The 25,103-nt window shown below is 41.1% G+C and overlaps 2 protein-coding genes and 1 long non-coding RNA gene across 12 annotated transcripts in view; 2 read left to right on the top strand and 1 right to left on the bottom strand.

The window, feature by feature from the left end:
• KDM4C (lysine demethylase 4C) overlaps window positions 1-10,442 on the bottom strand; it is a gene marked incomplete at its 5' end in the record, with an annotated part of 182,636 nt that extends 172,194 nt beyond the window's left edge. Inside the window, 3 exons of one of the 9 annotated variants that reach the window (XR_014542979.1) lie at window positions 922-1,083; window positions 2,566-2,636; window positions 10,084-10,423. Coding sequence is in view for 8 of the 9 variants with exons in the window: in XM_083592984.1 (XP_083449110.1) it covers window positions 922-1,065 (144 nt within the window). The other 8 variants (XM_083592984.1, XM_083592980.1, XM_083592977.1 and 5 more) reach the window with 8 other exon arrangements.
• A 484-nt stretch (window positions 10,443-10,926) lies between these two features.
• Window positions 10,927-18,292, top strand: LOC310753032. Its single transcript, XR_014543087.1, has 2 exons — window positions 10,927-10,980; window positions 17,759-18,292. It is a non-coding gene; the product is annotated as an uncharacterized lncRNA (long non-coding RNA).
• Window positions 18,293-21,418: 3,126 nt separating this feature from the next.
• The window catches only part of GLDC (glycine decarboxylase), a 36,885-nt gene continuing 33,200 nt past the window's right edge, over window positions 21,419-25,103 (top strand). The window contains exons 1-2 of one of the 2 annotated variants that reach the window (XM_083592986.1): window positions 21,419-23,148; window positions 23,605-23,683. In XM_083592986.1, the coding sequence (XP_083449112.1) occupies window positions 22,837-23,148; window positions 23,605-23,683 (391 nt within the window). In that variant the 5' untranslated portion in view covers window positions 21,419-22,836. Of the gene's footprint in view, window positions 23,149-23,604; window positions 24,993-25,103 lie in introns of both variants that reach the window. The other variant, XM_083592987.1, reaches the window with a different exon arrangement.

Genomic DNA, 25,103 nt, shown 5'->3' with positions numbered 1-25,103 from the left:
TTTTGTTTGGTTCCTTCTCTAGCTTTAGTCAAGATCTCATTAGCAGTATTGTGTTGCACCCCTTCAGAAAACACCTGCATACTTCACAACACAGGTCTCCAGTGTGCAAAACAATAACCCAAGAGAGTTGTTCCTTTATATTTATCTAATGCGTAACATTATATATGAAACCAAGGTATCGAACAAGGTATTAATATAAATCTACAAAGCATGTCACTTTGTAGAAAAACTCCCCTGAGAAGGTGCACGTGAAACCCTCAGTATGCAGAGATCTGTCTTTTCTACAGAAGAGAATGGAGAACGCTTGCTAGCAAAGGATGTTCCATGTGTACTTCTGAGGCCCCAGAATGTAACAGGGAATGTAACAGAATGTAAATATGTAAGAACAAGTGAAAACAAATACATTTTAATTTGCTTCCTATAGAAAGAGACATACTAAAAGAAACAAAACTGAAAAAGCACTTGGCTTTGGAGGAAAATTACCATCAGATAAAAATGTCTTGGGAAATTTGTAAATAAATTAAAAAACAAAAAACAATAGCTATTCATTCATTATTCTTTTACTGCAGGATACATCAGTGAGTAGCTTATAAATTGTAGTAATAGAATATGAGTACCAACTTTGTCCCCAACAAATACAGAATTTTATATACATTGTTGTGTGACCTTTTCAGGCAGTCATTGGTAAAGCCAAACCCATGCAACATTTCTCTGATATTTGGCAGTATTTTTCCCCCAGCTATATTTCATTCACATTGTGACATTTGATATATTGTTTGTTACGTCATTTGCGTATTAGTATTATCTAGCTATCTGATAGATCTTTATAATGATATGTATAATCTTTATGAGAACTTTATACAGAGTGTACGTATTAAAATTGGTGGTTGGTTGCTCTACACAGCATTTTAAAGGATTTACCTTTGCCAGCCCAGCACGATGAGCACCTTTTGATTCCATGTAAGCCAAGTACTTATTAAAGTCCCTGAACTCATCCATTGTAGGCCGAAAAGTCATGATTTTACAGCTTGGGTTTGGAGGAGGGTCCAAGGATTGAGCAGCCATGGCTGCTCAGATTTACGCCTGGTAAAACACAAACACTGTTAGTCATGCAGCAGTGTATTTGAGTAAAAAAAATATTGTAATGCTTTATACATTATATCAATGCAACTGCATCCAACTGCTGATCATGTTGTGCCTCTTTTCTCCTGCATTGATTGCTTGTGCCTAATACAAATATGTGGTTATGAAGACAAGGTTAGGAACAAAAATGGACAGGAGACAATGTTGGGAACACAACACAAGTTGAAGACACATCCCAAGGAGAAATTTATAAAAGAAGTTATTCATTGTTTCAATCAAGAGCCTCAAAGACTCTAGTTTTTGTTTAAAGAATGATCCACTTTGTCTTATATGTGTCTTTGCTATCGACTGATAAGTGTTAGCAAAACAGTCTGGCTGGTTTCAGTGCTTATGTCTGGCATTTATCATAACCCAGGCAGTTTCTGTGTAAAAGGTAAGGAGGTCAGCCTTAGGGGTTTTTAATTTGGTTTAGAGTCCTACAGTATTGTTAACTGCATGAAGGAAAGCTGTATGTTTTCAAGTGCCTTATCCATTATTGCTAAATGGACAAATTAAACAGAATTTAGTTCTGAAATGCATAATTCCATTCATCATCATCAGCTGCAGCCCATTATTGTTTTTCATTGAAGAAGAAGAGGAGTTTGGATTTGATATCCCGCTTTATCACTACCCGAAGGAGTCTCAAAGCGGCTAACATTCTCCTTTCCCTTCCTCCTCCACAACAAACACTCTGTGAGGTGAGTGGGGCTGAGAGACTTCAAAGAAGTGTGACTAGCCCAAGGTCACCCAGCAGCTGCATGTGGAGGAGCGGAGACGCGAACCCGGTTCCCCCAGATTACGAGCCTATCGCTCTTAACCACAACACCACACACTGGCTCTTGTTGCTTTGCTTTGGCACCATATAATGATGCATGGGGTTCAGTCATATGAAAACAATAAATATTCAAATAAATATCCTGTAATTACAAGTAGCAGACCTCCCTCCTCCTCAAAGTAATAAATTATTTACTCAGATACCCATAGGCTGGCCCTGTCTTCAGTGTACAGGCATTCAACAAACCAGGCCATTATATGGAATGCAAATTCCTCTGTGCAACTTCATGCCCAATTCAGCCCTTCACTGAATGAAGGAATGCAAGTTCTGAAAACTGCACAAGACTCCAATTCCCTGGCATGTTTCTGCCCATGTGCTGGGGATAGGGATTTATGTAGATCCCACCATATGTAGGCAACTTCCTCGTTTTTTAAAAAAGCATTAGCAGTAATATCATTCTTTGCTCATATAGGATGACCTCCTGCTTTATGAAATACCAGTAAGTAATTTAGGATTTAGCAGAGCACAAGAGTCCAACAATAAATACACAGCCTTTTATGTATTTGCTGTTCAAAAGTGAAAAGGTTAGGAGAAAATACATTACTTGGCATTCTAACAAACTCCTAATAAGCGTATGAGGCTGTGAACAGATTAAACATTGTTTTTACCTGCTGATTTGACACCTGTCTTCTACATCAACCGGAACAAACAGGTCACTGTCCACTTATGTACCAGGAGACTGCAGGAGAGAGATAACTTGTATTAATGCAAGTGTATAAATAATAAACTTTTATATATTTGCAAACATAGCAATACATTTTATCAATTTAATAAAATATGCAATCTAAGTTTATAACTATTTTATTCTGAAAGTTTTTAGCGAACAGAATATAACTGACAGATGAAACATGCAGCTCCAGACAAATAACTAATGAAAACTGGTGTTAAGAACTCAATAGTGCTTGTAAAAAGATCCTGTAATATGAATACAAATTAAACTTATTCCAACAGACATCATGCAGCTGAAACCTGACAGAAGTTTCACTGTTACAATATTGGGGGGAAGCTCCTGATTAGAATAAATTTTTTTTTATTTTTAATGTGCAGGTAGCAAAAGAGTTCCTTGTTCTGTATTTCTCAACAGAAAACTGTAGCAAAGGGCAGAAGCTTCATCCGCCAAAGCTGCTCTGGAAGACTGTTAGAGGACTGAAATAGCACTGTTTGCAAAAACGTGTGATGTTTATGTTATCTGTATCCCTGTCTTTTGATAGTAAAGTCATTATTATTAAATCCAAAATCATCATAGGGATGGAAAGGCTTCTGCAGCCTTATTCCATACAATCCCATTGTTGCATCAGCAAAATTAAGTTCCTAAAGAAGGAAGAAGTACATTTGAACTTCTGTTCTTATAACCAAGCATCTGCTCATGAATTTAATGTATTTTTTCCTTGCCAGAGCATGGTCATTTCAAGCCTTCCTTTTATGTTCTTGTTAACATACCAAAATACACAGATACAGGACGGATTTGATTTAAATCAAATAGATTTAAACCATTATTTAAATCGTGGTTTAAATCACTAGTCAGTAAGACTTGATAAAAAAATTTTTTTTTTTTTACATAAAGACTCATTCTTGATGCTATGATCTTAATATTTACAACCAGAGAAAGGTTTCATTTTTGGAATAATAAATTTTCAGAGTAGTTTTTACAGTTACAGTATATCAAAAATTACCGATTTGGTTATACTATCAGAAATACAAAGAAAGATAATTATGAAATTACTGTGAGGTTTAATAAGTTAACTGTTTATATTTGGACAACTTTTCTGCTGTACTTTATTGGAAGGAGAAAAATAATCATTTCCTTAATAACAATTTATTTAACTAAAGCAATAACATTATAGCATATGTATCCATGTTTGTTAACTGATGTGGTTAAACGCTTTTTTTAAAAAAAAAAGACTGAGTTTTAGCACACATGAAAAACTTAAAATAAATCCTTATTTCCTGATTAATAGCCTTTGGACTATAATGTAACTTAAATAGAAAACTATCTTTAGAAAGACTTTTCCTCCAAAAGCATTTTATTTTAAAAATCTGATTAAAATAAAAAAATCCTAATTTTACTTATTTATTTTTTAATCTTTGATTTTTATCCACCCTGCATAGATACGGCAGAACAATCAGCTCTACCCACCAAATATGCAAACATATATTTATAGGTAGTAGCAGCGCTGTTATCACCCCAGTTCAAACTCAGACTTTAAAAATGGGAGGAAGTTACCTGTTGCCCCTCTCAGGGTTAGATGCAATTATTTCCCAGTTTGCAGGAGATTGAACTGGTGGCAAAAGCTAGCTGTACCAAACTTAAAATAACTTGTCAGAAAGAATAGCAAGCCACACGCCCTCCAGTATAAATGCCTGGCTAGATAAATAAATATAATAGCCACTTAGGTTTAACAAACCAAAAAGCATATGCCATACACTATGTTTAATTACATGCTCTAGTTTCAAGCTAGGCAAAGCAGAATATAATGTTACATACTACTTCTCCATCTCATAACAAAGAAAAATGGGCTCCAACTCAGCTACATTTAGTGAAATCTCACGTGTCCAAATTAGATTATGCCAGCTGTGACTTTCTTCTGAACAAGGGAAGGCAAGATCATCACCTTTTGTTGAGCACAAACCTTTGCAACAAAGCTGTCAAGTTACCACAAGCTAACTTTCATTTTCATAGCACAAAAAAATGAGACAAAAACTTAAGTTTCACTGATTTGACAGCAGATTGACAGTTGCCTGAACATATATTGCATAATGCATTTAGCATACTGTAATATGCACTGGCACATTGCAGCCTAACAGAATGAACAAAAATGTTTTGACAAGTGAAAAATGTCCTCTATTTGTGAAAAACATATTCTAAACATTAGGATCACTGAGCTGTACTGCCAATTGAATAAATTAAACTGTGGGAAATAAAGCAAGTATTAACCTTATCCATGGTGCTAAATGCTTTAGTTACATCTTGACTGGAACACTGGAACATGCTGTAGGTGGGCCTGTCCCTGAAAACCACTTGGAAATTAAAATCGCTGAAGAATGCTGCCAGTAAAATCTTGACTGGGCTGAGTGTTAGGACCATGCAACCATTTTAGTCTAACAGCTGCACTGGCTGCTGGTTTCTTTCCAAGTATAATTCAAGGTCTTATTATCTTTTAAGGTCTAAACTACTTGGGATCAGCCACTTCAAGGCCCATCTCCTGCAGTAGGCTTGTTATGTGGCAATGCCCCATATGTGAAATTCCCTGCTCCAAGAGACTAAATCAACTCCTCCTTTATCAAGATGCTGCTGGCATCTGAAAACTTTTCTTTTTAAACAAGTTTCTGATTCTGATGCTGTTTAAACTAATCAACTGCAAGCTCTAGCTCTCCGGGTTCCCCCTTTTTACATACAGCTTTTGGTAAAAGACTTGATATTTAGCTGTTTTAGTATGGGGTTGTTGTTATTTTTGTGTTTGCTTCTATATTTCGTTAGCTACTTTGAACACCTCCTTTGGAAGGGGAAAAAGGAGCATATTTTTTTAAAAATAAATATTGGATTGGATAAAAGTCCTGTGTATAAAGAATTTAAAGCACGTATAGGGCAGGCATAGGCAAACTCGGCCCTCCAGATGTTTTTGGCCTACAACTCCCATGATCCCTAGCTAACAGGACCAGTGGTCAGGGATGCTGGGAATTGTAGTTTCAAAACATCTGGAGGGCCGAGTTTGCCTATGCCTGATATAAGCGAACTCTGGATCTCCAGATAGTGGACTACAGCTTCTATTAATGTGGATCACTGGCCATGCTGGCTGGTGCTGATGGAAGGTGGAGTCAAACAATATCAGGAAAGCCTACAGTTCCCTACCTGTGACTTAAAGCATTTGATCTACAGGTTTGCACATCAAACTTTGCATTTTTCAGCAGGAAAGATGACAGAAGCAGAAGTTGCTTATAAACTGAAACAGTGAAATCAATCCCATATGACTGAATTTGTACAGATGCAAGTAAAAGAAGAAAAACTGAATTAGATCTAGATCACACACACAAAAATGAACACATATATGCATAGCATGCTGTACACAGACAAGCAATATTCCACTGGTGCAAGAAGAGATCATTGGTTCTGATGACAGAGAGGGCTTGGACATGTGATTGTATCCAACCAAGTTATAGTCAAGAATAGACCCACTAAGTGAATCATGTATATTAATTTCAATAGGTCTGTTAGAATATGATCAACACTGCATAGAATCCATGTAGTTTGCATGGTAATGGGGGCTAGCCCTCCACCACAGAACAATATGTCCCATTTGGGACTAAGCTGCAGAGGCTGCAAAGCAGTCTTTGAGAAGAATTCAGATTATAAGCCTGAAAATTGCACCATGGTGCAGGTCATCTTGGGGTGGGATATATTTTTAGATCTTATTATCATTTATGTGGAAATTGTTAAATTTGGCTATGTACTTCTTGATGTGTTATTTATTGTTTACAACTACTTTTGATATATTTGCAACTATGTACCGTATTTTTTGCACCATAACACTCACTTTTTTCCTCCTAGAAAGTAAGGGGAAATGTCTGTGCGTGTTATGGAGGGAATGCCTACGGGTGGCATGCCTACGGATTTTCCTCCTCTAAAAACTACGTGCGTGTTATGGTCGGGTGCGTGTTATAGAGCGAAAAATACAGGTATTTTTTTATGTTGCAAGCTGCCTTGAGCATGGTTTTAAATAAAGAAAGGCTGCATACAAATAAAATGATGTATGTATGTATGTATCTCCAACTACTTGTTTATAATTATTGTGCTCAGAGAAGGCATTTCAACTTCAGCAACAAATGTATCTCCACTTCAATAATACAAAGTTCATTTGCTACTTTTTTTATAAATAGTAGCTGCTTTGAAAGCTCTTGAATGAGAGGCTAAGACACTTCATTCATTCCCAATATAACTAATGTCCCTGAGGTACTCTATAAGCATTTCTTTATTTACATCAGCAGTTTGTAAAATACAAGTGTAAAATGCATCCTGATTATTCCTACCAGGTGCCTCACTGGCATGCCACAAAAGCAAAACACAGAAGAAAAGTGAAAATTCTAAGAAAAGTGTTGTGATTATTACTTATTAGAAATAACAGCACATTTAAAATAGAATTTAAAGAATCTCAGGTTAATTTATTACAATTCTACCAGGGTCAGACTTTAGTCTTTCAAATTTCAGAGGTGCTCTGTGAGAGGCAAAAATCCCCCACCACCACCTTTTGCTTTCTCTCTAGTTCAATTCACTACGTCAAAGTTGTAAAACCCTGTGGTGCCCCCTAGGCTTGGCACCCAGTGCAGCAGAACCAGTCACCCTGCCCAAAATCCACCTTTGTTTCTACAATGCACTTATTAAGACACATGTGCATCATCACACAGCTCAGACAAAGAACCAAAACCTGTATATGTATATGACATTTTAGAAATAATGCTAAAAATACATCTGAGTGCAAACTCTCACACACAAGTTCCCATATGGGAATTCATAAATGGGGCTCTCTGTTTAGTAAATCCTCAGTCAAGGTGTGGGAAATTTTGACCTCCAATTTATTCCAGCTCCAAATTTCAAGTTTATACAACAGTCCTTTGGGTACCTCAAAAAGATTTTAAAGTTTAATTTTTACAATTTTACTGACCACATCCCTTTAAAAAGTTACTGCTCTGCTTTGATCAAATATTCACATTTTAAAAATTCAAACACAGTACTTTAAAAGCATTAGCAACTCTCACAATAATAGACACCATTACTACATTGATTAGAGAAAGGATGATAAAGAACCCACTCAAAGAGGTCAGCTTGGAATTTGTTGTGCATTTCAGACATTGCTTTGTTACATTTGACAATTTCTGCAATTCTTTCCCTTGCAAATGTGCCCCATGCTTCTAAAATCATACTATTTTCTAAAACATTTAGGTAACAGAATGATAATAGAGACATTGACTGGCATAACTGTGACTTCATATGCAAGGTTTCAGATCTACATGACCCACATAAAGCAAGCAAAGAAAGAGCATTTCACCACTCCCAGGGGCCCACCGGTGGATGGATTAGCAAAAGGAAAACACATTGCCTTCGTCCTTGTAAAAAGCAATACACCAAAACCCTCGCCCTGCAGAAAGAGAGTGATGCTCAATTCACACCAGCTCGGTTTTCATAAATAAGTAGAAACACTGTTTCTGACTGAGCTTGTACATTATCTGAAGGGTTGAACCTGGATTTTATCAGGGCTGACCCATGCCTGAGGCAGAAGATCCAAACAACACTCCCAAGCACACTCATGAACATACTGCTGCACACCTTTCTCCATTTCATCAAGACTTGTCTCCCTCTCATTCTGCCACCCTTAATGGCACCAAAAATAAGCTACCTAAGGTGACTGCCTCAGCCTTCTTAATGATAAAACTGCATCTAGATTTCATTCTTGGCACCTGCCAGTCGCATGATAGCATGATACAATACACGGGAACTAGACTTGCAGAGGAAGAAAAAAATGTAGCAGTTAGCTCACAATTTTCTTTAAAATTTGAGTTTAGCATTTTTTTTGGAAAATGCAAGCTCCAAAGAACCATATAAATATATATATCTATTTTAACGGAAGTTTTTTTAAAAAAAAAACTTTTGCTGGAGTTTTTGACTTTTGTCAGTCTTATATGCACTCCACTGTTTGAGTGGGAGAGTTCTCAGACTATTAAATTGCAGTCCAGGCATGGGTGGAATAGGGGTGGAGCTACACAATTCTGCAGAAGCAAAGTACTGCATCTTGAGAACTGAGAATACACCTGGACAAGGGATTATTTGCATCAGTCAGGTGACAACGTGTATAAAGAAAGTTTGGAAATGTCCTAACAAACAAGTCTCGTGACACTTTTAAGTTTAATAGATTGTGGCATCAAATATTGTGGATTATAAAGTACAAAACTTTGTACATTCACAAACTAAAAAGGCTCACTGAAAGTTCAATGGTTAGCCATTATGTGGCTTATGTTGATTATGCCATGACTGCTGTTTCAATAATATACCAACAGACCAGATTCTGGTTACACAACATGAGCTTCAGCTACTGTTGGGGGACATCACTAGATAACAATCAATTATTATACTCTGATACAGCTACACAGGAGATGCCACGCTACTAGTTTAGCATACGATAACTTTCAAGCAAGGAGTGGGGAACAAAAGGTGGGGTTTTTTGGTTTTTTTACATCTCTCAGTTTCTGAGAATTACAATACGAGATTTTACAACACCAAACATTTCAAAACCAAGAAGGAACCCGCAAACATTTCGCATGAGAGACACATCTGGAAACTTCTTGCAAAGTCAAGTGTAACAGCAGCTGTGGTCACCCAGTTCTGGCAGCTTACACATGACCCTTGGAGGAAGCCTATAGATGACTCAGTACTTTCATTATTCCAGGAATGCAATCTAAAAGTAAACACCGTGATTTGTTTCTTTTTGTTGTTGTTGTTTTTCTTTTAAACCCAGGGCGAAAGAGCCAGCTGCACCTCAAAAGGGTTGGCTTTCCTGTGCGTGGCGGCCATAGACTCTGAAGGATCTGGAAACGAAACCTGCTGTTTGCTGCTGTCCCTTCCTACCCAAGCGGGCATTTCCCAGCATTTTATTCGGTGTTATTTTTATTCTTATTTTCCCTCCCCCATCCACAGGGACACCAAGCGCCTCAACCCTGCCAGAGCCAACTTTGGCCATGGAAGAAGGGCCCGTCGTCCCCCTCCTGGCCAGCCATTCTCCCCACTCCCTGGAGCAGCACCTTTCCCTCAGAGGCCCCCCTCAGGCCGGCCCACCCTCCTGCCAGGTCCCACGGCGACCTCCACCCAACCCCCAAATATCCCGCCCCCCTCACAACACCGGCCCTCGGCGCTGCTCTGCCCACCTTTCCCTGCCCCTCAAGGCGCTCAGCTGCCACAGCAAAGCCTCCTTCCCTCAGGGCCTCCGGAGCCACCTTCTTCCTCCCAGGGCCCCACCCCCGGCAGCCCATCCTCCGGAGACCCCCCTCTCCCCACCTGTTACTCCCCTCACGAGACGCACGGCAAACCCATCCCCCGCCCGTCCCTCCTATCCACCACCACCCGCCATGCCCGGATATACCTTTTCCCTCCGCCTCAGGCGCCGACGCCGCCTCGCCGAGCCGCTCCGCCTTGGTTCGCCGGGCACGAGGGGGTTAACAGCGCGGGAGAGGGAAGGGAGGGGGGTTGGAAGCGAGGAGCCCTCCTGCTGCTGCTGCTGCTGCTAAGACCTCACCGCACTTCCTCGGAAAGCTTCCGACCGCGGCGGCAACTATTTGCGCGCGCGCGCTGGCTCGCGCTCGTTTCCCCCCTCCCTTCCCCTCTTTCCTCGTTTTGGTGGGGACTTGTTGTTCTAATGTACGCGGAATGACAGCTACGGGCCGCGCACGCGCACCTCTGTCGGCGAAGGGCTTCCTCCTCCTCCCACACCTTCCCACCCACTTTTTTCTTCTTCTTCTCTCTCTCAGTCCGCCGCGAGCAAACGCTGTGGCGTCACGTGACGCCAGAACGCGGCGGCGGCGGCGGCGGGGTTTCCTGCCTCGGAGGCCACGTGACCGAAGGAGGCTCGCGACTTGAGGAGGATGAGGCGGGGGGGTGGGGTGGAGTGCGGAAGAGAAAGCCAGTGGTGGTGGTGGACGACGTCGTGGGGTCGCCACGTGGGGTGGGTGTGTTTCCCTCACAACAAGAGCTCTTTGCTGAGCGCATGTCGTCGTCGTTGTTTCCCTCTCCCACCTCAGAGATTTCCCCCCCCCCCGCGATGGTTTCCTCCTCCCCTCAGCCCGCCCTCCTCCTCATTCCCCCGCAGCCGCGAGAGGGTTAACAGCGCGGCAGACCTTCAAGACTCCGAGGCAAGGGAGCAGGAGGCCCGGCTGCGCGCATGCGTGCGGGTTTCGAGAGGTGCCGCTGTAGCCGCCAGTTCGGTTTGGCTGAGGCGGCCGGTGGCGGGGAGAAGAAGGGGCCCTCGCCCGGTTAGCTGGAGGTGAGAGGCCCTCCTTTGTGGCGCCAGATGCCTTGACAAATCACCACACGGGCAGAGCTGTAGGGGAGGCTAGAGGGCAGGCAGGTAAGAAAGAAGCACGAAACTCACCTGGCCCAGTCGCTCTGGGCCGGCTTCCAACACACACACGATATATACGATACATATACGATATCTTTATTGTCATTGTCCCATGCAGAACAATGAAATTGAAAAACTACATAAAACATTCAAAATATTATACACACATATTATATACAGGGTGAGTCATAATAAAGTATACAGTTTCCATTCACTATAAATGGAAACTCTATACTTCATTATGAATCACCTTGTATATAAACCACTCAATAAATAAATAATCCGCAGGGCAGAGTTGGAGGTAAACCATATTCCCACGTGCTTTGAAGAAAGTTGAAACTGTTACTCCTGCCCTGTCAATATTGTCATTACTATGAGGACATAACATTCGCTGTTTTCCGCTCCAGGCATGCAACGGACCCTAAGCAGATCTGGTGACAGCTCCTTAAAATGTCTAATAGAAGGGACAGGGAGCCAGAGATTCCCTTAAAAGTGGCCACATTCTGCGCTGCTGCTAAAAACTAAGGAGACAAGCTCAGAATGACTCTAATGGCCAATGCCTTAACACACATATTTTAAATTAGCAGTTAAGGTCGTCAGTTGCATATTTTAATTGTTTCGTATCTGTGTTATTTACCGTGCTCTAGCTCTAATATAATTTATAGAGCTTACGGTTTTAACTTATGTATATTTACATGTTCTCTATCGCTGTATATCTCCATATTACTGGTCTGTGACTCTTAATAAATAAATAAATTCATTCATTCAACACCAAATATTAAAAACTTCCTGATACAGGTGTTTCCTAAAAGTTGTATAGCTATTTATCTCCTTGACATTTGATGGGAGGGTGCCACCACAGAGTAGGCCCTCTGCCTGGTTCCCTGTAACTTCTGGCACTGAGGGAACTGCCAGAAGGCCTTCGGTCCTAAACAGCAGTGGGTGACCCTTAATTGCAATTAATCCGCCCTCCTTGCACAGCCTCCACACTTCTTAAACTGCCATACCAGGCTGTTCCTGAGGTACGTAAAACAGGGCTGTGTTTTCTCCAGGAAGTTAGCAAATCATTTTAATTAGGGCTTCCTAATTCATTGTTATTAGCACCAGAACATGTGAGAAAATAAGAGAAATGATTGTGCTTTTAAGCATATGCTGAATGATTAACCATAATGACCATCTTCCCCCATATATTGGGAATCTAGCTTCTAGGCGACAGGGCGCCATTTTGGGGGTACATGAATTCATAAAAAATTATACGCCGCTTGTTTTTTTACAAAGCGGTTTACAAAGGGTTACAGTTGCAGGCTGTTTTATTCCCTGGAGATTCCAGGCATCGCTGTCCACATGCATACACACACACACACACCAGTAAGCTAAAGTTTACTGTTATTTGTTATTATTTAACAGAATTGTATCTCACTTGATTGTAAAAACTTCTAAGCAGTTTACATAAAATATGCATTGAAATTATGGATAAAAGTAAGTTTTTTAAAAAGAAGGTGGCCTAAACAAGTCACAGTATCAATAATATCAGTAGTTTAAAATATAATTATAAAATAAGAATACATATTAAAATACACATCAGCTTTACATTTCTGGATAGGCTTACCTAAACAAAAAAGTTTTTAACAAAAATCCAAAACAGTACAGCTAAGAAAAGAGCACTGCTGGTAACAGCGACTGCACCGTACAGGGCTGTTGTTTACCACCTCATCCCTCCTGCTAGCAAGTGAGTGTGAGTGATTAAGGTGGCTGCAGGGAGCAACCATTGCCTCTGCTTACTCCCAGTGTTCTGCTTGGGCAATACAGTGGTAACTTAAGAATGCTCTCTTTCAGCACTCTGCCCACACTCCTTCTTTTGGTGGCACAACACAAAGAAAACGCATGAAAAATCCTAAATACATTGGATTCCAATGTGGCATGATTTCTAATTATGTTCGTTATTTCTAGCTTCTCGGCTGAATATGTCGTTAAGCTCAAAATATCTTACTTGCTACTCTTATATAAAAAAATTTAAATGCTGAGCTGTGACATGATGTTAATGCCCAAAAACAGCCAAGTGTTTAGAAATCACATTTTTTGATGGTAATAATCCTACCTAACCTTGAACTTCTGTGCCATAACTCCTTTTACAGGTTAGTTTGCAACTGGCACATAGTAAAATTTAGTAGTTCTTCGGGAATACCTTTGAAACTAGTTCTTTAAAGTGTGGGATGTTATTAAGTCTGCTAGCCTGTAATCGAGACAAAAGTGTTTGCCAAATGATGGGTGCATTTGAAAGTGTTACTCTGCAAAAGAAAACTTTCATACTATAAAGTTGCCATTCTCCCTTCCCCCGAAGAATATGTGCCCTTAACAGTTAGTTGCACAAGATGCCTATAATAAACTTTTGCTATCCAGCCTGGAAAGAGTACACCTGTTGACTTTCTACCTGTCATGTAGTTATTAAAGGCACATATCTAAAGGCCTTGCCCACTATATCCATGCTATGGCAACTACGCTCCTCAGGTGGGGCATTGTTGTGGGTACCATATACCTGAGAGGTGTGCCTAACCTGTACAAGAAACTAGTGTGGCAGCTCCATCTCAAAGTCAGCCTGGCACCTAGCATGGTGATGTTTAGGTACCTCCCAAAAACATTTTTATTTAAGAAGGCTTTCCCTGAATTGTAGCACAGTTATTTATGGAAGGTCAATTTTATATTTGATGAAATGGTTTTGTTGTTTTGAGAGTTTGTATGGGTAGTTTTATTGTTCTTGGAGTTGTGTTTTTGTGTTTCATTCTGTTTTTACCCCATACTTCTTTGATAGCTTTATGCGGTCTATAAATTTGTTTAAGAAATAAATAAAATTGTGTTTCGGGGAAAATTGGTATACCTTGAGTTTGTAGGAATTAGTCTTTTATCACATCCCACATTTTTTAGTTTGGACATATCAGGATGAGCACAAAAGGGTCAGCAATCAATGAAATAACAATCTCAACAATTTTTATGTTTTTGATAACTTACTTCATTTGTGGATTACTTGATATGTTCTCTTTTGACTTTGGGGGTCAGTTCTGCTACGTGAACTATTGAATTTTTTGCTTATAAATTATTTACATGCATTACCGGTAAATCATAACATTGCTCCCTGTACAATTTTTTCAGCCTATTCCAGTTTTATGAGCTTGCCATGATCAGACTCTCTTAACTATAGGATAGTAGAACATGTTCCAGCTAATGTAAAGCACAATGCAGTGTGATATTTAAGCCTTTTTACGTCTTACATGACTGGGACTTAGTTATGAAAAAAATAGTTGTTGTTTATTCAATTTATATCCTGCCCTTCCTCCCAAAGAAGTCCAAGGTGTCACTGCTAACAAGGTGTGTGTTTTTCTGTCTTGTGTGCTAACACAAGATGGCAGTGATGAGACAACAATGGCTACTCTCTATGCAGAAATCGTGATTTAACTTTCAACAGAAAGTAGTTAGTGCCCAGTCATATTCTTACCTTGATTTAAACATGTTAAAAAAAATGATTTGTAAATTATATCATACATGCAAGCATTTTAATTCTCCGCTCCAGACATGATTATTGTGGATAGTTGCTGAAACTGAACAAAACCTGGTAAGGTTCCATTCTAATGTCAACTGCTAGTTAATGGGCATGAACATTATATATATATAAAGTTATAGCTGATGTATATACCACTTTCCTCTTCTAACTCAGTGCCTCCAAAACTGGGATATGTTATATCTCAAGTCATTGGTAACAACTTCTGACTACTGCATAAAAATCAGCAATTAGTTTCAAAGAAAAAGTTTTAAAAAAGAAGCGTGATTTTAAACCTCTTTTCTGTTGAATAATTAGCTTAGCACAATAATATTCATCTTCATCCCCTGAGCTGGGCTAACAGAAATGAACTTTTAATTAAAAAATTCAAGTTAATCGATATTGGAAGTAGCAGTGCATCCGAACTAAGTTTGCTGCTAATTTATGCTATCAACTGTAATTTTATGGATTGGGCTTAGGCAGTATTGCATCGCAATTAAATCCGACCTTTAGAGCTGAACTTTTGTTAGAAATAGGTGTCTGATTATAGCTTGGAGTATAAACAAATATGCAGGGCGCTCTTTGAATAGTGTGTTAGCTAAAATCACCATGGAGCTGTGCCCTTAGCTCTTAAATAGTTTTCCTGAATGTAATTTGCTGGAACTTCATATCTGGCTGAAAAGGCAGAACATTTTGTCCATACTCAGAGATGTATCATTGTCATCTTCAGATGCAAAGTGTTGCCTCCATCTTCAAGTGACTATTCAAAAATGATGCACACTAACAATGGTGTAAAGAGTAAAGAATTTGCCTAGTACAAGTGTCTCTCGTGCTGTGACTGCATTGAGTCTGCATAATTTTACCTGCGTATAATTTCCATGGACTTGACAGGTGCCAAGCCATGTTTAGTAGAACTGTACTTTTTTCAGTGGGATGTATCGGTGATTGGGAAGGGCTAGTACCTCTGATGGGGGACATATTGTGCTCCTTCTGTGGTAGTTTGTCTGCCTTTGGTCCCTACCCTGCACTCAGCGCTCTCACCTGTGGCTGCTAGAAGCTGTCAGCATGCAACAGCAGGCCCACCCCAGGAAACTGCTTCAACTGGCTGGCTAAACCAGTTGAGGGTAGTCAACAGGTCTCATCCCTCAGCGAGTTAAGGTATTCCTCTGCCTGTGTTTTTAAAAATTCTCTTGATTATAGTGGTAGCAGGGAACTTGGCAGTGCCTATAATAGGCTTTTGAGAGAGAGAGAGCGCTCTTATGTTGGTCATAAGGAAAAGCTTATGAAGAAAGGATAAATTCGTAACACTTTATTGAACCAAGTTTTCTGATGAAAAAGTGCAGTCTTTCAAGCTTCTGGTTTTGTTGCTTGTGAATGTCTACAAACAGCTTGCTGACCTTCTTGCAGAATGTCCTGCACAAATGATTGCACAAAAACTAAATACCCTTTCAGTCATAGCTTCCTCTTCTGTAAAAACTGTGAATACCCTTTCAGTCAGTTAGTGTTACGCCTTTCCTTTTATAAATGATGAGCGCTTCCACTCCTACAAATGTTACACCCAGATCCAAAATGTAGAAGTAATTGTGTTTAGAGTTGAAATTTCTATTAAAGTTCAGTAATATCTCTATTTTCCACCCTGATAAATGGACTATTTTAATTTTGCAGAGCCTGACTGTGAGAAAATTTGTTTCTTAAATGTTTGGCAATTAGAGATTCCCAATTAGGCTTTTGTTAATCAGTGAAAGAGGACATATACAATGTTGTGGTGTAAAGGAATTGGTTATCTAGGTTTCTTCTGCACCACAGTTTTTCAGTGCTGCTGAGGCATTGCATTTTCAAAATTAAGTAGAATCTGAGCTAAACTGGAGCTCTTAATATAGCACAAAATAACTGTATTATGTAGCAACGCTCTTCTTCATGACAAAGATCTCATAATGTAAGTTATTAACAGTTCTCAGTTAGGTTCATTAACTTTGTAGGTTCAGTTTATTGTTTCTATAAAAGTAGTGATGAATAGCCTCTTTGACTGCAATCATATTACACACCTAGGAGTCAATCCCATTCAACTCACTGGGGAGTTTGTCCAAGTAGACACTTAATTGCCTTAATGTCGGTTTATGTTCTCATGAAGGGGCATGCTTTAATTACTTGTTTCTCTAATTACAATTGTTATTGCTTTGCTTCTCTTCTGCCTCTGCTCTGCAGTAATTCACTGTTCTGCTAAGATCAAATTCAGGAGAACAAGTGAGAAGAAAGTGATTCCTAGCTATACCCCTTTGTATATAAATCTTCCAACTACTACTACTACTTCCAACTACGACAACAACTACTACTACTACTTATTCTTATTAAATTTATATTTTGCCCTTTTCCCCAAATGGACAAACACACAGATGGTAAAACATCTAAAAACATTTCCAATGCAGATGCAGACTAAGAAATAGCTCTACTTGAAAGGGTTGTTGGAAGTGGAAAACTTTCAGTAGGCACCAAAAGACAACAGAAATAGTTCCTAATATTTAATGGGAAGGAATTGCAGAAGGAAGATGCCACGACACTAAGGGCTCTATTCTTATAAAATGGTACCTATGGGAGGTCCCCACCGGTAGTTTGTAATTATTGATAGGGATGAGATTATTTATGTTTACTCACATCTACAATATTGAAACTTTCTGCGCCAGTCATCATTAGCAGTTTTACTGGCGCTATGGTCTAAACTACGGTTTCTCTTGGGCTTGCTGATCGTAAGGTCGACAGTTCGAATTTGCATGATGGGGTGAGCTCCCATTGCTTTGTCCCAGCTCCTGCCAACCTAGCATCAAAAGCATACCAGTGCAAGTAGATAAATGGGTACTCCTGTGACGGGAAGGTAAATGGCATTTCTGTGCACTCCAGCACTCGTCACAGTGTCCTGTCCACATTCTGTCCACATGACCCAGAAAGCTCTCTGGGCAAACGCCGGCTCCCTCAGCCTGAAAACAAGATGAGCACCACATCCCATAGTCACCTTTGACTGGACTTAACCATCTAGGGGTCATTTTTTTCTACTAGTTGTGGTATAAAATACAAAGGATACCCAATGATACCTGTTGTTCGACTGCTTCTAGCCATATGATGATTCGTAACATGGTGCAAAAAATTTTTCCCTTCCTCTTTTCTCTCTTGCAGCCCCACCCCTACTAAAAATCTACTCCAGATGGTTCCCCAACCCTCCCAAGGAGATTTGGTGGATGTGCAGAAGGCGGCAGGGAGGAGGAAAGGAACCTGAAGTCCTGTTATGCAAGTAGAAGTTCATTCCACTAGCAACTGGACACAATTGCATATCTTCATTTTTACATAGGTTTGCATCTCCAGCAAATATGTAAAAATCTAGTATTATTTTATAACATGTCAAACATTTCCATAGGTTATACTATACATCTGATAAATTCATGGCAGAGTGTAGTATCATTGTGCAAACTTAAAAAAATTAAAATATTTATTGCTTCTTGCTTTAAGAACTTGTGATTGAGCTTGCTTTTCCCTCCTCCCTGCCATTTCTTTCCCCCCGTATGTTGTGTCTTTTTAGATTGTGAGCCTGAGACTATCTTTCTGTAAACCACTCTTATAGCCTTTTTGGCTAAAGGAATGAGTATAAATGCCCAATGTATTTATTCATGCATATATTAATAAAATTCAACAAAATTGTGTTGCTTATCTGCAGCCATCGTCTTATCTGATGATGTTTATTCTCTATACACAGAATTTTGTCTTAATTGGATTACAACATGCTTTAAAATATGTTTCCTCATTTCACCAAAGCTCTAACCCAACTTCCGCTTCAAAGCCATTTGCATTTTAATTGTTTGTGCTATTAAGCTGGTATATCTTATCTTGAGATTGAACTTTACCTCAACTTTCAGCTTTTCTTTACCTTTTACATGTAAAAGGTAACTCTAGATTGAATATGTTCAGAGGACTGTTACAGATGTAATTCTAAACAAAAAAGTGAGTCTTGAGACTTCACTTAAGGCTAGTGGGTACCACCAATTGGTGGTTGAGATGTATGAAATTTAGGTTCAGATCCCTTTCTGGGCATGAAGCTCATTGAATGCCCTTGAGGATGTCCCTGTCTCAGAGTCCTGTTCAGCAGTGGCTGATTTCTTAAAGCTGAGGAAATTGTGGGTTTTGATGGTTGGATCTCACTGAGCTGGTCATTGTCCTTTGTCCTAGCCCCAGGCTCTAAAGCCAAGACAGTACCCCTCCCAGATGGTCCAGGAAGTGAATGTTCAGTTCCTTATGCATATTAGACTTGGTGCTTGATTTAGAGAGTGCACACTAAGACTCTTTTTCCCTTGCGGAAAGCAGAGCACACAGCTTACAACTCAGCATATTATGGACTCAGGACCGTTGGAGCAATCTTAAGGTTACTGCGATAAGAGCAAAGGTGAACAACTGAAATTTGAGTATGGAGAATGAAATGACTTGTAAGCAAAAGCTATGAATCTGCAATGGTGGATTTTGGGGTCTCAAATTTCATTGGCACCCTGTGCGACTCCAAAATCTGGCTCACACACACACCCTTGCCTTTCATTCTACATCATGGCTGTGGCACCTCCCAGGCTCTGCACCCAGTACAGCTGAACTGCCCTATATCCACCTGTGGAATCTGTGTCATTTTGTTCGCATCTGTTTTTCTTAGACTTTTGATAAGTGGGACCAGCAACAATGCAACATGGAGATCTCCTTTTCAGGGTTCCAGGCAGTCAGACCCTTTTTGTTAGTACTTTACTCCATTTACCACCACCACCTCCCCATTTTTCTGTTTTCTCTCCTCCAGTAGTCACTCAGCATTCTGTGCCCACTGAGCATGCTCAGTTCTCCTTGTGCTATTTTGTTCCCTTGTAGATCCCACCTCCAAGATTATTTGCATTTCTGAAAACCTTGCTGTTTCCCCAGACTTGCTGACCCTTCCCTCTTGTGTATGGATGGTGCCTTTTATATACGTTTTGGCACTTGGAGAGCTGTGTTCACTATTAGGATATATAATGATGATTTTAACAAATGCCCCTTCTCAAAAAGTTGCTTAAATGCTAAGGAAATGCTTTTCTCGATGTATTTTCTCAGGGAACATTTTTAAAACAAAAATAAGTAGATATATTTTACCTCTGGGTAAGAAAAGCAGAACTACGGATCTGCACATTGAGTTTCTCAACCTTCTACTGGCACAAAGCTAGAAATAAGTAAATCTGGCCAAAAGCCCCATTTTATTTCCCAGTAATTCAGGATTGGGCAAGGGGAGTCCTTGTACTTATTGCATAATTGCCTGCAGTAGATAACAAAATTGATAGTAGGCACTGTTAATAGGCAGTGGGTTTTTTTTTATCAGGTGAGCATATTCCTAGCCCATATTTAGCATTAGGTGAGTACTATTTAATTAGATAACACTAAGCACAGAGTATTCATAATGCTTTAATTTAGTGTTATACTGTGTGATCTTTTGCCCATAGAAGAGAAGGAGATTAGAAAACTCCCTAATTTCACTCCCGTCTCACCATTTCTGATTTTCTTAAATTCTCATTTTGCAATACCTGTTGAGAAAGGCTATCATTTTTTGAGATTCTTAAGTGATGTTCAAGTAACAAAAGCAACTCCATAAAGATAATGGTGAAGCCAGAAAAGCTATGTATTTTGTAATAGATAAGGCAGAAATTCTGTCATTGTAGGCAGGACAGGCTGAGGTCATGGCGAGTACAATCCAATAAATTAATAGACTTTTGGATAAAGAAGGCCAACTTCTAACTTTACTTGTATACATAAGAACAAATTTTGCCTCCCACTTCTTTTCTGGACATGAAAGGCAAATACACTGCCAATGGATATCCCTGTCAGCATAGCAAGTGCAGATGTCATTACAGTACATGATGTAATTCCATTAGCTTTTTTGCAATTCTTTATCAGCTCGCTATTGCGTAGGCAACCCTAAGTACATGTCATCAGCTTGTCTGGATATACGGGCTCACGATCACTTAAGCATTTGTTTGAATAATACTTTTCAACGTATAAAATGTTTTACAATTATTTTCCAAACCTTATGGTACAATTCTACTCCCTTGTAAAACAGGGATTGAAAGTGATCTGTCCAGCACAATTCAGTTAGCTTCATGGCTATAGGCACTTTAGTGTGACATCTTCCATTCTTTCAAGACTTGGATTCAAAATATCTGCTAAAACCTATCTTGACTCCCTTGGAATATGATCCCTCACAAGTATTGAGGCTGCTACGGCTGTTCAGTAATTTGTTTCCAAAGCAAGAGAGAGAGAAGTCAAAATAGAAGGGGAATGGTTTCTGAAAACATAAAACTCAAAAATTCATATGTAGAGGAGATGAGCGTAGACAGATGCACGACAGTCTTACACTAAAGCTCAGTGGAACTTGGGAAGTCAAAGAAAGTGTTGGTAAATTATGACAACTTGTAGTACGTAATAAATGGGACGCGGGTGGCGCTGTGGGTTAAACCACAGAGCCTAGGGCTTGCCGATGAGAAGGTCGGCAGTTCGAATCCCCGCGACGGGGTGAGCTCCCGTTGCTCGGTCCCTGCTCCTGCCAACCTAGCAGTTCGAAAGCACGTCAAGTGCAAGTAGATAAATAGGTACCGCTCTGGCAGGAAGGTAAACGGTGTTTCCGTGCGCTGCTCTGGTTCGCCAGAAGCGGCTTAGTCATGCTGGCTACATGACCTCGAAGCTGTACGCCAACTCCCTCGGCCAATAAAGCGAGATGAGCGCCGCAACCCCAGAGTCGGCCACAACTGGACCTAGTGGTCAGAGGTCCCTTTACCTTTAGTACGTAATAAAAAGGATGAAAGTAAATGAGGAAGTTGTTATATAGCAATAATAGCCAAAATAGTGCAACAGGATCATATGCTTTTTTTGAGTATCATGCAATGTGTGAAATGCCCCCTTCTTAAGTATTTTTATTGATTTACTTGCTCTAGCGGGGGCAGCTACCCCCCCTTGGCTATGCCCAGGGTACCCATACAATCCTGTTGGCACCCCATAGCCCACAGTAAACCATAGTAGGTAAGAGTCAGAGTTTGCTGCAGTTCACTCTTTTCTGAAAGTCAACCTGGTAACTATTCCTGTGAATTAGCATATACAAATTTGTGTTACAGGTCTGTACCTCTAGCCCCACCCCAGAGCCGTAGCTACTGGGGGGCCGGGTGAAGCCTTCAGAAGAGCTCCACTGAGGCTCCCAGCCCAGTAATTCTCATGGAGGAGTGCCAAACTGGGTCTTTGACCCGGGTGCAATAAAGCCTAGTTTTACCCTTGCGTAGCAGTTCTAAGTAAGAGGGAAAAGTAGGCAAGTGCTTCTTTAAACACAAAACGCTGTCACTCTTCTCAGCTGCTGCTTTTCCCATTTTTTATCTGACCTAAGGGACCACTATGGAAGCGCTTGGTGTTTGCAGGAAGAGATAACGCCGCAGAACAGATTAGGCCGGCAGCAGTCAGGTGGGATTCCAGCCGGGGGGAAAGCTGCTGAAATTGAAGTTAAACTTCACGTAGGGGAAGGAGGTGAAAAGGGGATTGCAGCTAAGAATTCGGAAAGTAAAGAAGGTCGGGCCATTACCGCAGGCCATCCAATTTTATTGTAGTAGGGGGAGGGCAGGGGAACGCTAGGGTCCAAACCCCCCGCTGTCAACTTTTCCCTTTTCTTGCGAGGAATCCTATTCGGAATAAGGGAATTTCCCTTTAAAAAACGTTGACAGCTATGCTAGGGGCAGGCACTGAAAACACTGCCTGATGATAAAAGCCCGAGAGCAGCAAAGGCTGATGAGAGAAAGAGGGGGACCCCCCCGGGGGGTGGTGTGTCGCCAGTGAAACCCGTGAGCGCAGCAGCGGCACTTTGTCCTCCTTGCAGCAGCGGAAAATACGGATGATGCGCTGCTGGGCGAGAACGTGGCTGCAAGCCAGTACCTCGGGTCATTTGTCCTCTGCGCGCTGCTCGGCCATCCTGGGGTGGGTGGGTGAGCTGGAGGGAGCGCTGGCTGGCTCTCGCAGGCGGGGGGGGGGGACCAGCCCTCTCAGCAGGTGGCTTCTGCGGGGCGGGGCGAGCGAGCGAGCCCCTCCTCCTCGCCTCGCCATTGGCTATAAGGAGGGCCGGGGGGCGCCTGGCCGCCAGAAAGTGAGTCGCAGGTGGTGCCGTCGGGGGAAGCAGCAGCAGCAGCAGGCGCGCAGTGCGAGGGCGCGGCAGGCGAGCGAGGTCACCAATGCAGTCTTGCGTCCAGTGGTGGGGGCGGCTGGTGGGCCGGGGGGCCAGCCTGCACGGACCCCACGGCGGAGCCTTGGGGGGCAAGAAGGCGCCCGGCCGATGGGGAGGACGCCGGGAGCAGCAGAGGCTGGCTGGGGTGAGGAGGAGCAGCAGTGCCGTCGGGGAAAGCGCCGCCGCCGCCGCCGCAGCCTCTCCAAACACCTCGAGGCGCATCGAGAGACTCCTGCCCAGGCACGATGACTTCTCCGAGAGGCACATCGGCCCGGGGGACAAAGAGAAGCGAGAGATGCTGCAGACGGTGGGGCTGTCGGTGAGCCAAATCCGGGGGTTCCCTCCTCTCCCTCTCCCCGCTGATGCGCTTTGCGCCCCCGTCCCGTACCCCAACCTGACCCTCGCCTCCCCTCTTTCTGTGCGCTCCGGGCAGCGCTCGCTTTGTCTGCCCGCTCTCCTTTCTCCTTCGCATCGCCCCACATCAATATCTTTCCCACCATGTCACGCCATCTGGCCTCATTTCACTTCAGAGTAAAGAGCTTTTCGAAAGTGGGGGAGGAGAGGTCTAAATCGCGTTTCATAAAACCTCGGCTGCATGAGCCCGAGCTCTTCAGCAAAGATTCCTCGTGAGTTTTTCCTCCCTTCATCCGTTCCTCTTGTTTGGACCCTTTGTCTGAATAATGCCCCCTTTTTGGTGCGCGGCTTAGGTGTTGCAGAACTTCAAACTTGCAGTCAGTTCATGTGATGCTTTTCACCCTATCCCTTGCCTTTTTAGAGTATTGACGAGTTGATCGATAAAACAATTCCTGGCAATATCCGCTTGCAACGGCCTCTGAAGATGGATGACCACATTTGTAAGTGTCCCTTTCAGCCTAGGTGCAAATAAAAAGCCACATATGAAATCTTCCCCTCTCTGCTTTTCATTGCTTCTGATTTAATTAGTATAGCTGGGTAGGAGAATTTCATTCTGCCTATCAGCAGTTGATTTAGTTGTGGGATAGAGAGTTGTCTTAAAAGGTTGGTGCAAAAACTAGATGACTATTGTGAAGACCAGAATACAGTCTGCATAAACATACAGGGGACACCCATGTTAGTCTTTTACCCATAATTTCTCAAAATCATCTTTAAAATATACCATGTGAATGAATAAGCTAGTCTAATATACATGTTTTTAAAAAGTTGTTTGCTGCCTTATTTGTATTTATTTTGCTAATTTTCTTTAGTTATTTTTTATTTACTTACTTTTAGGATAGATCTTTTTTTAAAAAAATAGAAATAAAATGTCCAATGTGATCTATATGGTCATATGCATAAATGTTGTTCAAAATGTCTCTGGAGCACCTATCAAGAATGCTTATCATGCTGCTTTACAATCTAAAACATTTAACATTTCCCTGCCATTATGAAGCATATGCAGTTTTAGATAACATTACAGTACATTGCCATGCCTCTAGTGGCTTTCATTATTCAAGAAATAGTTTAGGAGATCAGATTCTAACACCTTCATCCACACTGTTTCTTCTAGGTATGTCAGTTTGCAATGCCAATCAAATGTTACGTGTGATGATGTCACATTGTGTAGATGCTGATTCACAAGTACAAAAAAGGATTTTAAAATAAGTTTCCTTTTGTACTTTGTCACCAAATTGCCCCTCTGTGCAAAATTTCCATACTCATAATTTTCCTTGTTTAGAGGTTCTTGGAGAAACTTCCAGGGTTTGGGAGGCGGAAGGTACATCTTTAAAACAAAATAAAACAAATTATATCTAGCAGCATCAAGATTTCCTTAAGTGCTTAACATAAAAGTGCTCTCTAAACAAAATACCAGGAAAATGTGCTAGTGACATATAGATGGTTTAATCAAACTTTGTTAAACAGTTGCACTATTATAATCTTTTAGCTTCCTTCCCTTAGGGATAATCTCTTCTTTTTCATCTGTGAGAGCATTTAAAGATCTAGAACACACTGAATTGTCTTGCTCTCATTTTGGTGTTGTTCATCAGCCAGCTGCAGTTTGAGTGTAAACTTTAGGCCTAGCAGCCCTTTGTAAGGTTCTGGCCAGTTCAATCTGGTTACTTTGTGATGACATCACAGAACAGAAGCAGCAGGCGGAATGAAAAACCCCGAGGAACAATAGTCTGCAAAGATAGATTCTATATAGAGGTAATAGAAAATGATGGAAAACTTATTAGTCTGTTTTTTCAGCTTTTATATTTTTATAGCTTAGCTTGTTTAATTAACTGTCTTCTCCCAGTTTGTGGTTGAATATGAATA

The sequence above is a fragment of the Podarcis filfolensis genome (assembly GCF_964270895.1).
Source record: "Podarcis filfolensis genome assembly, chromosome: 17".
NCBI lineage: Eukaryota > Metazoa > Chordata > Lepidosauria > Squamata > Lacertidae > Podarcis > Podarcis filfolensis.
The sequence above is the reverse complement of the archived record's forward strand: the minus strand, read 5'-3'. Positions and strand labels throughout refer to the sequence as shown.